Raw genomic sequence first — 12,741 nt, 5'->3', positions numbered from 1 at the left:
ATCAGACGACGGTTTTGTAGGCAGTTGGGAACTTTTCTACAACTCCTCCTTCATGTAGATAGTTTCTGTGGGAAAGCGAGCAGACAAGTGTCAGTGGGCCCTCAGAAATATGGGCCACAGTGATTTTCACATGGTTCACGGTGAAGCCATCTATTGCAATCCACTTGCAGTAGGTCACGGCCATGGTCCTCATTTGCTTTCCAATCTCTGTCGCTGCCCAGGGGAAGATGTAAGGCCCCCTGCTAGGGAAGAATGAAGAAAGTTCTTGATCTCCAATCAGAAATACAGTGAGTAGTTGTTGGCAGGAACTTACACTTGGGGCTCTTAATGAAGCAGGTCAACAGCAGCCCCGGGGACCTCCAACCAAATCCTTGTACAACACCTCTGGACTGCATGCTTTGGCCTCCACACATTTTAACAGTGACTCCTGCGGACTGAATCCTGGCGTGCTGCTGTTCATGGGGTTGCAAAGGGTTGGACACAACTTGGTGACTGAACAACCCCCACCACCAGCTGCAAACTCAAAACGCACTGATTTCCAAAGTCAAGGACTTTGAATATTAGAAGCACACACACTAAGTCTTTTCAGTGAAGCATCATCTTTTTCTCCCCTGCTCATTTACTTGGGGAATTTAAGGTTTCTCACTGGGGCCTGTAATGGTTCAGGTCCAGACTGACGTTTCAGCCATGTTTTGGGCCCCATGTGTTTGAGTATATGAATGATTCCTGACTTATTAGATTTCTTCCAGTGCGTGCATCCTAGCAGAAGATAGCCCAGCAGGCCTTGAGCCCTGCTGCTGCTTCACTTCACCTCATGAATATTCAGAAGCTGCAGTCATTGAGGACTCAGGTAGCAAAAATAGTAAGGTGATTGAAGTGCACATGAACGCCGAGTCCACATTTCCGCGACTTGGAGCCCCTGACTGCAGCGCAGATTTTCTGTGACCCTCGGACCTCAGGAGGGGAGAGTCCTGGGGAACCCCTCTGAATCAGGCATCTGTTCCCTACACCAACATGTTCATGGCCTGCTGTATGATGTGTTGTAATCAGCATGTTGTTTTTAAAAGACAACAGGCCCTTCTGTGAATCCTCCCCCACAAAATGCATTTAGGCTGATAGTCGAGCATAAAGGCCTCACTGTGGAGATGAGCAATGCATGCATTGTTTTCCCCATCATGCAGTCAGGATCTCCACAGCAAAATCGAGTGTCTTTTGTAAAATCTTATTTTATTTTATTTTGTCACCATCAGCAGTTACACTGGAGTAGGAACCGCTCCATTCTCTTACGGGTTAAATTCTGCTCTGTGCAGACCTAGTGGTGATGTATAAATTGCAGCCCTGCCTTTTTTTCAAAGGATTCTAAAATAGGTTTTCAGAATTAGTGCTGGATTTTTGCTCCTGCATGTGTGGTGACTCTTGATTTTTTCCCTTCAGAGAAGCATCCTTTGCAGCATTCCCCCTTCCGAGGAATCACTTAGACACTTCCAGCTGGTGGCAGGGGATACAGCCATAATACAGCTTCCTGTGTCCCAGCTGTCTTTTTCACTACGGTAAATGCATTAGGATGGCTGCACTCTCGTGTAAAGGTTCAGGTACAGGGAGGTGTAGGATGAAGTCTGGAAACCATCGTTGGGGTTTTTAAAGCTTCAGCTTCTCCAGCATCTTGGCATTTTGAATGTCTTCCTGCTTGGAGTCCAAGGTTTCTCTCCAGTGATTGGAATGCTGCTGGAAGCCTGATTAAAGGTGCCTGAGGATATCACCTTCTACCAGGAAGCCCTGCGTGCTTGAGAGGGTCCTTTTCAATGCATTATGGCTCATGCGGCCTCCCAATTAAAGAAAACCCGGGATTTAGAAATCAATGCTGAAGAAGAGACAGAGAAAAAAAGGAAACACCGCAAACGGTCCCGGGATCGGAAGAAAAAGGTAGCTATGTATGCCAGTGCATAGATCTTGCCTGGATCCTTTATGTTTTAATTCCTCTTGGCATCTGTGAGAAGCATTCGGGGCTGTTTTTACATGTGGTGTAGAGTGTAAATTGGGTGTGTAAGTTGGGTGTGTAAATTGGGAACAGATGATAGAAACCCTGTGGTAGACCACGGGTGTAGGGTGGGCAAGGCAGGGCAAGATTTTATCCCGTGTGGGGGGATTGCAGTGCTGATGCGGAAGGCTTGTACTTTACATAGGCGTGGGCATGCTTCCATGACATGCAAAGGTGTTGCAAGGGAGTTCAAAGTAGTTTCTTTCCAGCCCAGTCAAGGTTAAATGCACTGCGGTGAGTTAGAATTGAGGGAGAGAGCAGAGAAGCAGCCTTTGTACTTCTTAACAGTTCTGTCTCATGGAAAAGGAGCTTTTGTGCTAGAACTGTGTCACATGTGTGCATTTCTCAGGCAGATCTGTGACCTTAAAGACGTAACAGTAAAGTCATTTCCTGCTTTGCTTTTTCGGTTCCCTCTTTCCTTCTGACTCTCAGTTCCATAAGGTACTTCCTAGGTAGGTTGTGCAGTGGAAATAAGCTGCTGGAAATAACTTTTCTTTATTCTTTAAACCACTGAAAGCACAGAGGTTTGTCTTTCTCTACTGGCTGAGAGTGATTATCCTGAATGCAGGAATTCCCATGACAAGGCAGGGACTTCAGCACTGAATGCTTTAGATCCGAGCATGAGTATTGATCATCCCCTACTGATACTCTAATGCAGGGGAGCAAATAGGAGGAATATTCTGGGTCACTGGTGTTTAATTACAGCCTCAGAGTGCTTACCTTTTGGGGGCTGTGCCCTTAAATATGAATCCTAGATACCGATTTGGAAAGTGAGGCCCGAAATCACTTTTCTTCCATGACAGTTCATAAAAATTGACTAAAACTCTGTGATCTGAATATGGAAGTCAGGTCATAAAGCATTTTTATGTCTCTTTGTGAGAATTCCCAAGGGAAAGATCATCTTAATTTGCTCTGAGCAGTGATCCACATGCCTTGCAAATGACATGCAGATTTCATCCACCACATGTACCTTCCTTCAGGAGTAATCATGAATATTTTCAGGGCCTTTGCTGTTTTCTTCCAAGTAAAGGTCTAGAGAAACCTCTTTGCCTTTTGTTACTGGCAGACTTTCTGAGACTGAGTTCAGAGAGTTGTGGTGGTTCTGCCACATGACATTAAATATAGGTGTTTCCTGCTTCAGGGTTCTTGCAAAAAAACTTCTTGAACATATTTTCACAGAAGTACAGACTTAAGTTAGGAAATTCTCAGCAGGTGTATTTCAAAGCCTCACACAGCAGAGTTGTTACGAAATTGCCTAGTTTTGCTAGGTTCTGGTCTAATTTTATGAAAGTTAGGTTTGTCTGTGGGTCGCTCACTGTACTTTGACCTCTCTATGCACATCCCCCTCCCCCACCCCCACGACATGATAAACTGGCTTCTAAGAAACACAGGGACAGGAACATACATTTGTATAAAGATATAGTTTCATCATTAATGTCGATATTCTGTGTAAGAGTTACTAGCCGAGCCAGGTTTATGGCCAGCCGTGTCCCGGGGGAGCAGCGACAGGTCTGCTGCCCTTGTGCCCAGTCCCCTGTTTGACTCGAAAGCAAAATAGTGAAGGGGTGAACCAAAGGGAGTTTCTGGGCTCACTGAGCTGAAGCAAATGCTTTGTGGATCAAAATGCTTCGTACAACAGAGTCTGTCCAATGTAAATCTCTTAGCAACCAGAAGGGAACATGGAGAAATATCAATATCGCTATCGTCAACGTGCAGGCAGATTTAAGTGTTTTGTTCTCAGGGCACTCACAGAGGAGATCCAGAAAGGGGCTCATGGATAACAGTCCCATTGCTATTGTGCTTTTTAATTCATAACACAGTATAGTATATATGTTCCCCATCAAAGGTACATGTATCACAGAAGATTTAATATTCATAGCCAGATGACTGCATGGACCACTTCTATGTGCAAAGTTAAGGTTAAATGACTTTGAAGACATGCTCTGTATCCCCTTCCATGACACAGTGTATGTTACACTTATTTCCTACAAAGTGAATTATTTCAACTTTTAGTTTCTTTTTTCCTACCTTTTCCTAAAATCCTAATTAAGGTTTCTGGGCTATTTTACTCCATGTTGTAGGCCCCTGTCAATTGAAAAGCTGCTTTTAAATATTTTGCAGGGAGGACTTTCCTGGCGGTCCAGTGGTTAAGACTACACACTCTTCACTGACACTTTCACTACAAGGGCGTGTAGGTTCTATCTCTAGTCAGGGAACTGGGCTCCCACATGCCGTGCAGTGTGAGCAAAAAAAAAGTTAACACTGCATTTGCATTTTATGAAAAAATGTGTATATACACACACACATATATATAGTGGGTTATTATGGGACTCATTCTCATTCACATGCAGAAATATCCTCTAGGATATTTTAATTACAAAAAGGAATAGTGAGCAGTCTCATAAAATCTCAAAATACAAAAGGAAATCTTAAGAGTATCTAGTTTATAAAACAAGGAATTTGATTCATGGTTCCCCTTCAATTCAGGTTTGAGCAAGCCCAAGATGAACCTTTCTTGATTATATGACACAGAATCATACAGTATGGGATATTACTAAGTATTATACTCAAATCATAATATGCATGTAAAATTAATATAGGATTCACATTTCAGTTTTTTTAAACCCAGTGAACTGCACATTTGGTCTCTTTTGAATATTGATAACCATGAATAACTGATTACCACAGAACCACCTGGGAAGCCCCTAGGAATAAGTAGGAAACTTCTAGGAATTTATGATTAGTTGAATTTTAGTAATGATGATGGCAACCCACTCCAGTGTTCTTGCCTGGAGAGTCCCAGGGACGGGGGAGCCTGGCGGGCTGTCGTCTCTGGGGTCGCACAGAGTCGGACACAACTGAAGTGACTTAGCAGCAGCAGTAATGATGTATTTTATTCTTGGCACAACAACTTTCATATCAAGTAAAAGAAAATCTTCCTGTTTGTTAAAAAAAGAAATTTACCTAGATGAATGAATACTTAATCCTTTTATCATCTGACTTTAAGGAAAAAAAGTTTCAGTGAGTATCTAATGTAAAAGTTTCTTACCCTCATTTCCCATTGCTCTTCCCTGATCTGTTTTTCAGCTTCACTCCCCTTCTGTCCTGAAGGACTTAGGTTGGCAGCAAGTAGGAGGCATGCCAAAGGTAAACAGTGACGGTGGGTGGGTTAGTATTGGATCCATGCCCTTACTAAGCACCTTGCAGGGAGGAATGCTGCATCTCCTGCATTCAGCAGGCTCCCTGGCTCGCAGGTGTTGGTCTGGAGAGGGTCCCAGCCACCTTGAACCTCCAAGAGTTAGAAATCACAAATGCTCTTCAGCCCCATACTATCCTTGTTGCCATTGGCTTCTGGTGCTGTGTTACCCCCATGATTTGCCCTTCCTCCACATTATATTATTAAATTATAAAATACATTTCAGTAGTGAGGAATATTAGGATCAAACCTTAATTTATTCAATACTTTTATGTAGTTTGTATATATTTACTACATCCTGTCAAAAAAAAAAAAAAAGAAACAAGCTTTGAGGTGACCATGGAAATTTATACTTAAAAAAAGGACGCTATGGAATTTCTTTCTCTTTCTCTCTCTATGAATGACCAAGGAATAATCAGTCAATTAATTCTGTGATTATTGATGTCAAACTCATACAGCTATTCCAGTGGCAGAGCAGGAATAAATGAATATTCATTGCTTTATTTTTGCATTCATGCACTCATTCAGCAAATATTTGAACAACTTCTGGCATTAGGCATTATATTCTGTGTTGGAGACAAAGCTAAATGAGGCAGAGTTGGCCACAGTACATTATATTGCACTGTGCTTCCCGGCACAAGGAGGAAGAAGATAAGAGCACCATTAAATACTCTACAAAGAAGGAGCCACAGCAAGAGCCCCCCACCAGTTCAACTCAATCGGGCTCCCAGAAGGTTCTTGGCGTAGCTAAGCCTTGGAGGAGTCAGCGAGATAGACAAACGGAAGGACAGGAATCCCAGGCCAACAGGGGTTCAAGTATGAGAGACATTCAGCTGTGTGAGAAACAAACAGTATTTTGGAGAAAAGGGGACATGAGGATATGGCAGAAAAAATGGCTGTAAAAGTAGTCAGGGGCCAGGTTACGAAGGTCTTTGTACGCTGTCTTACGGAGCTGGACACTAACCCCTGCTCAAAGGAGAGAGGGACCTGAGTGGTTTTAGGGGTGATGGTAAAGAGAGGAGGCTGAAGAGCTTTCTGTGTTGAGAACCATCCTTCAAGCATCAGTGCTGTGGGCATCAGCCGGAAGAGCCATCAGGAAGCACCAGTGGTGATGATGCAGGCATGAGAGATGCTGAGGGTCTGAGCCGCAGCAGAGATGATGCTGATGGAGAAGGGGGTGTTGCATACAAGAGATATTTAGAGGAAGACTCAGTAGAACTTGGCAGTGGACTGTATGTAGGATGTGAGAGGGAGAGATTGGATTCTAGGGTGACTGCCAAGTTTCTGGCTTGAAGCGGAAGATGAAGAATTAAATTTCCTGGATTCATTTCTTTTCTCCCAGGACATTTCTTGACCTCTTATAAAGTGCACCAGATAGGGTTTTAAATTACCTTTTTCAGGTGGAGGCTCGTTTATTTTTCACAACAAACCTATGAGAAAGTATTTCTATTATTTCCGTCTTCCAGATCAGAAAACTGAGGCATGAGCCTTGGGGTTTTGCCTCAGAGTTCCCACACTCGTTGGTGACAGAGCCAAGATTCCAATTTGAGTAGCCTGACTCTCTAGCTTGTTTCCTTAACTACTCCACTATACAAGGTATGTGGTTAATATTTTCACAGCTACACATCAAGGTGGGCTTGATTCAGAGAATCTTCTAAATGATAAGCTATTTTCTAAACATCTGGAACCTTGAATAATAAGCTTTATATCTCTGAGTACCCCACTATTGCGGTTAGTCTGTTTTTCTTACCCTCTGCAATAGATTTTAATGTTTTACCTTAAGAATTTCTATCTTTTTAATTTTGAAAAATGCAGTGAAAAATTGCAAATACCGTAACATCAAATCCTCAAAGACATGTTTCTGTAATAACAGCACAGCAGTGTCTTAGGTGCTTGTGGTATACCAGACAATCTGCAGAGTGATTTCTATGGATTATTTCTTTTTTTTTTTTCCTCACAGCTTTTCTATGAGGCAGGTATTATTTTCATCCCAATTTTTCATAGTTGAAACCGAGGCTTGATGAGACTAAATAACTTGCCTGAGGTCATAAACCTAGTAACTGGAGGGTCTACACTTAAACTTGGGTCATAGGACTTTGGAATCTGTCCATCTGCGTTTATTGTAATAGAACTCGAGCGCTGTCTTTTCAGATCAGTCGCTCAGTCGTGTCTGACTCTTTGCGACCCCATGAACTGCAGCACGCCAGGCCTCCCTGTCCATCACCAACTCCTGGAGTTCACTCAGACTCATGTCCATCGAGTTAGTGATGCCATCCAGCCATCTCATCCTCTGTCGTCCCCTTCTCCTCTTGCCCCCAATCCCTCCCAGCATCAGAGTCTTTTCCAATGAGTCAGCTCTTCGCATGAGGTGGCCAAAGTACTGGAGTTTCAGCTTTAGCATCATTCCTTCCAAAGAAATCCCAGGGCTGATCTCCTTTAGAATGGACTGATTGGATCTCCTTGCAGTTGTTTTAGGCTAAGGCAATTTAAGGATTTGAGAAGAGATTTCAGGGGACCTGATCTCTTGCCATAGAAGTGTGATGCTTCCTGACATTTTACAGAGTCTTCTGTATCTGGTCATCTGGGTACCTGTGACACCCATGATGTAAGATGCCAGGCAGGAGGCTTTTACTGCAGTACCTGTGCTTTGGGGAAGAGGACTGTGTGGGCTCTTAAGAGACAAAGGGAACCTAGTCTGTTTTCTGCTCTGCCGAGTCCATAGTCTCTAGACCTCTAGGGAGCCTAGTTTCGCTCTCAACATACTTGATATCCTGCTCTGAAATTAATTATGTATTTATATGTGTGTCTCACCCAAGAAACTATGAGCTCCTTGAGGGCAGAGGTGGTATCATACTCAGCTACTACCAAACTGGGGCTTTCGGAGTAGGAGGATGGATAAGAGGGTTGGTGAAAAGTGAGAGAGGGCGAAAGGTGGTGGCTGGATGGACAGAAGGGTGGATGAGAGGCCGTATCATGCTTAGAAACATGGACTATAGAGTCAGATTGAGTTCAGGGGCTGGCGCTATCCCTTAGCTGCTGTGTCCTTGGGGATTTATTTAATCTTTAGATGCTTTGGTCTCTTCAACTGCAAAATGAATACAGTAATAGTTGCCACAGAGGTGTAATAATGTCAGTGAATTCATATTGGAACCGTGCTTGACATAATGTTAAGAGCCATAGAGTGGTAGTTGGTGGTGGTCCTATTGAACAGAAGAATGGATTATTTACATCCTGAGCCTTCAAGAGGGATTGTGCCAATAAGTCAGCTCACTAAAGCGGGGCAGGTAATCTCCCTAGGAGCATGTCTGGCTGCTGCCTTGGCTCCACTCTTCTGCATTTGGAAAAGGATGGATGGAAGAAGGCTTAGCTCGCTCGTAGGAAAGGCTGTAAACCTTTGTCCTTTGGTGTGCCAGAGGTTTAGAAATAGGGAGGCAATTCAATAAGACTTGTCAGCTGATTGGTTCTCTGTAATCTGTTATGATTATGGTACTTTTTTTCTCAATAAAGTCATCTGTTTATTTAAGAAAAGACTTAGTAGCTCTTAATCAATTACCTTTTCAACCAGTCCAAGATCATGACAGGGATAAATTATGCATTCATTAATGTCTGAATAGTAGTTTTAAAGTTTTCATTAGTTTTTTTTTAATTGATTTATTTTCTAATTGAAGGATAATTGCTTAACGCATTTTATTGTTTTCTGTCAAACATCAACATGAATCAGCCATAGGTATATAAATGTCCCTTCCCTCTTGAACCTCCCTCCCATCTTCCTCCCCATCCCACCCCTCTAGGTTGATACAGAGCCCCTGTTTGAGTTTCCTGAGCCATACAGCAAATTCCCGTTGGCTATCTGTTTTGCATATGGTGATGTAAGTTTCCAGTTACTCTCTCCATACATTTCACCCTCTCCTGCCCTCTCCCCGTGTCCATAAGTCTGTTCTGTTTCTCCATTGCTGCCCTGCAAATAAATTTATCAGTTCCATCTTTCTAGATTCCATAAAAATGTGTTTAGTATGACATATTTATCTTTCTTGTTCTGACTTGCTTCACTTTGTATAGGCTCTAAGTTCATCCACCTCATTAGAACTAACTCAAATGCATCCCTTTTTATGACTAATATTCTAATATTAGAATATTATTCTAGAATAATACACACACACACATACACACACACACCCCACAACTTCTTTATCCATTCATCTATCGATGGATGTCTAGGTGGCTTCCATGTTCTAGCTCTTGTAAGTAGTGCTGCAGTGAACACTGAGGTACGTGTGTCTTTTTCAATTTTGGTTTCCTTAGGGTATATGCCTAGGAGTGGGCTTGCTGGGTCATATGGTGGTTTTATTCCTAGTTTTTAAAGGCATCTCCATACCATCTTCCATAGCGGCTGTATCAATTTACATTCCCACCAACAGTGCCAGAGGGTTACCTTTTCTCTAACGCTTTTGTTAGCTTGTCATTGGCATAATGCAGCAGTTAAAACTGTTTCTTCATTGCTCCTGAGGCTCTTGATCTTTTCTGTCTTTTAATTTTCCTTTGGCACGATAACCAGTTATTTTGTATGTGTGTTTTATTGAATCTCAATCTGGAAAAGTGCTAACTTGTCATAGGTATGCTTGAGGAGTAAGGATTTGGCAGTGTTTTAAGTTCTTTATAGTTATAAGAATAGTTTACATTAATGGTGTCACATTTTACCTGCTTCTCTGCTCATTTAATAGAAATGTATTGTGCACCTCCATTGTGCCTATATGGAGATTAATAAGATAAAGGGTGGAATTGTAGATTCATCTACTTGCTGTCTTTGTGTTTCTCCTTGTGACTTTGCCCAGGTAGGGGTGAAGGACTGAGTTATAAAATGAGTATTTCTTATTGGGCCTCCAGTATTCTGAGTGACTTTTACATTCCTCGTCTTATTTGATTTTATGTCAACACTATGCCATAATGTTATCTCCATATACAGAGGTATTAGCCTAAGCTTAAGTTTTGTTATGTAACTTGCCTCGGTTACAGAAATAGCTGGGCTTATGACCAAGGTCTCTGGTTGTAAGTCCCTTTCTTGGGCCATCTGAACCTCTCCAGGAGAAATTTTTTTAAGGGAGGTTCTTACTAATAGGCATCTATAGTGAATTCTTATGTCAAGAGAAAAATTGTCACCTTTGAAATGTGAAGAGTTAAATTATTTAGTAATCAAGATTTTGATAAATTCATCATTTGCATTTAACTGCAAAATCTAAATATTGTATAAAGAGTTACTTAAGTTACCGTAATTCCACATTTAAAAAAATTTTAAAGAAGAATTCAGTCACTGAAAAAACTAAATCATTAGTTTACATCTATTGACTGATGTATAGGTCACTTATTGAAAGAGAATGTCTAAATACAATGTTACACTGTCAGTTACGTAATCCAAACTTTCTTATGGAGATTTTCCTATAGATAGGTAACATTCGGAAACTAGCAAGCTGTTATTATTTTACCCAAATTGGTGTTTCTAGTTTGTACAAGTTAAAAGTGGAAGAGTTGAAAGCAAAGCAGTGGAAATCAAGCTTGAATCTTTTACATATAAATCAGATTTTTCCTGGCATTTATCCCATTCACTCAATTATGCTTTCCTGGACTCATAGTGGTGTCATGAACTAGAACAGTCCATCACTATCAAATATAGGAGCTGCCTATAAAATGTGTAGGTTTCAATTTAGCTGTAGTTGGTCCCAGTAAATTATTTCTCAGTCATAGGTGGCCTTCCACTTATTAGGATCATGTCATCAGTTCTGTTTGCATTTAGATGAAACCCATTAGAATGGGTCGAATAGAGACTAATGTTCACATCTGCCAGTTTTGTGGCTTTTCTTTTGGCAGCACAAACGCCAGCTAGCATCATTACTGTATGAGAAGGATGTGTGCACTGCGTGGAAAAGAAATAGGAGGGAGAAGTTGGCCAGAGAGGGTTGGATGGAAGGCAGCCCAAGATTTTCTAGTGACCGGAAGTCAGTGACACAGACACATTTATAATTTACATGCAGATCCCCTAAGACCCTTGTTATGTTAATATGAACAGCATTATTTTATCATAATGAAATAAAATTTTGTAAGAAGTCTATACAGTGGAAGAGGTAAACAGATGGTCAATTTTGTTTAGTAGAGGATTAAAAACATGAATAAAGTAGGCAAGCAGTAAGGAGAAAGGTGTAGGGAAAGGGCTTAGTATTTATTACAATTCATGGTTCTGGAAAGAATAGGCTTTGGGGCTAGGTGTGCATTTATACGGCAGCCGCATTTAGCTGTGTGGCCTTAAACTAAATTTCTTTGGGCTTCAGACTCCACATTGGTCAAATGGGGCTATTAATCCTTTTCTTCATGCGTGCGTGCTCAGTTGTGTCTGACTCTTTCCAACCCCATGACTGTAACCTACCAGGTTCCTCTGTCCGTGGGATTTCCCAGGCAAGAATACTGGAGGGGGTTGCCATTTCCTTCTCCAGGGAATCTTCCCGACCCAGGGATCTAACCCACGTCTCCTACATTGGCAGGCAGATTCTTTTCAACTGAGCCACATGGAAATCCCTTTACTTGAATACATATTGTTAAGAGTAGAAATACTGTAAATGCATTTTGCCAGGTTCCTGGCATAAAGGGAGCCCTTACGAGGGCTTCCAGCTTCCCTTATAGTGTGGGCTCCCAAATGTAATCAAGTGACTGTAGCCAAGAAGGGGGCAGAGGAACTGAGAAAAAAAAAAGGGGGAATGTTCTGAAGAAGGTTTACACCCAGGAAATATTCAAATTCTTTGATGAGTGAAATTTTACTCATAGATTTGCCTCCTCAAACAACCATTTGAGTCCTTCAGTTCAACCCTTTGCAAACTTTGCTGTACTCTCAGGGAATTTACATCTGCCATTCTGAGAAATTCTCTCAAAGATTTTTATGTTAAATGTATTTCTCAATCATTAGCACTGTTAATAATTAGCTTTCTCAGTAGTTAAATGATAGCCTAGGAAGACATTAAAGAAAGCATAAGAACCATATGTACAGATAGAGATATCAAATCATTCTTTCAACAAATGAACTTGATTTTACAGATTAGGATATGAATACTGAAATATTTATAGAGGAAAAGTACTTATTTGAGCTAGTGAAACAATCTTCACTGGAGGGTTTATACACTATAATTACTGAGAAGAAACTAAATGCTACCTGTACAGTATGTCTATAAGAGACATATTCTGTATTTCATCATCCCCTCTAGGGAGCATGGCAGTTAAAGACCTGTTTCTGCAGTTGCCGGATGGTTGGGGACTGAAGGAAGAGTGAATAATCTGGCCAGTATAGAGCTATCACCGTTTGTACCTGGTTTCAGAACTCGTAGTGGCCTGCGGACTGCCTTCCTTTACCAGCACGTTCTCTTTTCCCCACTTTCTTCGACTGCCACTGGGGAGGGCCTCTACCATTTTCAGTCAGATTTTAAATCAGGTACTCCACCCTGGACCTAGTTGGCTCAGTTCAGTATCT

At 41.6% G+C, this 12,741-nt stretch overlaps 1 protein-coding gene across 6 annotated transcripts in view; it reads left to right on the top strand.

Moving 5' to 3' along the window:
• ANK3 (ankyrin 3) overlaps positions 1-12,741 on the top strand; it is a 749,833-nt gene that overhangs the window by 372,450 nt on the left and 364,642 nt on the right. For 2 of the 6 annotated variants that reach the window (XM_059882495.1, XM_059882493.1), the window contains exon 1: positions 1,241-1,923. The exons of 3 other annotated variants lie outside the window; for them this stretch is intronic. In XM_059882495.1, the coding sequence (XP_059738478.1) occupies positions 1,810-1,923 (114 nt within the window). In that variant the 5' untranslated portion in view covers positions 1,241-1,809. Of the gene's footprint in view, positions 1-1,230; positions 1,924-12,741 lie in introns of those variants that run through there. One more of the 6 variants, XM_024986631.2, reaches the window with a different exon arrangement.

This window comes from Bos taurus, chromosome 28 (assembly GCF_002263795.3).
Source record: "Bos taurus isolate L1 Dominette 01449 registration number 42190680 breed Hereford chromosome 28, ARS-UCD2.0, whole genome shotgun sequence".
Lineage (NCBI taxonomy): Eukaryota > Metazoa > Chordata > Mammalia > Artiodactyla > Bovidae > Bos > Bos taurus.
The sequence above is the reverse complement of the archived record's forward strand: the minus strand, read 5'-3'. Positions and strand labels throughout refer to the sequence as shown.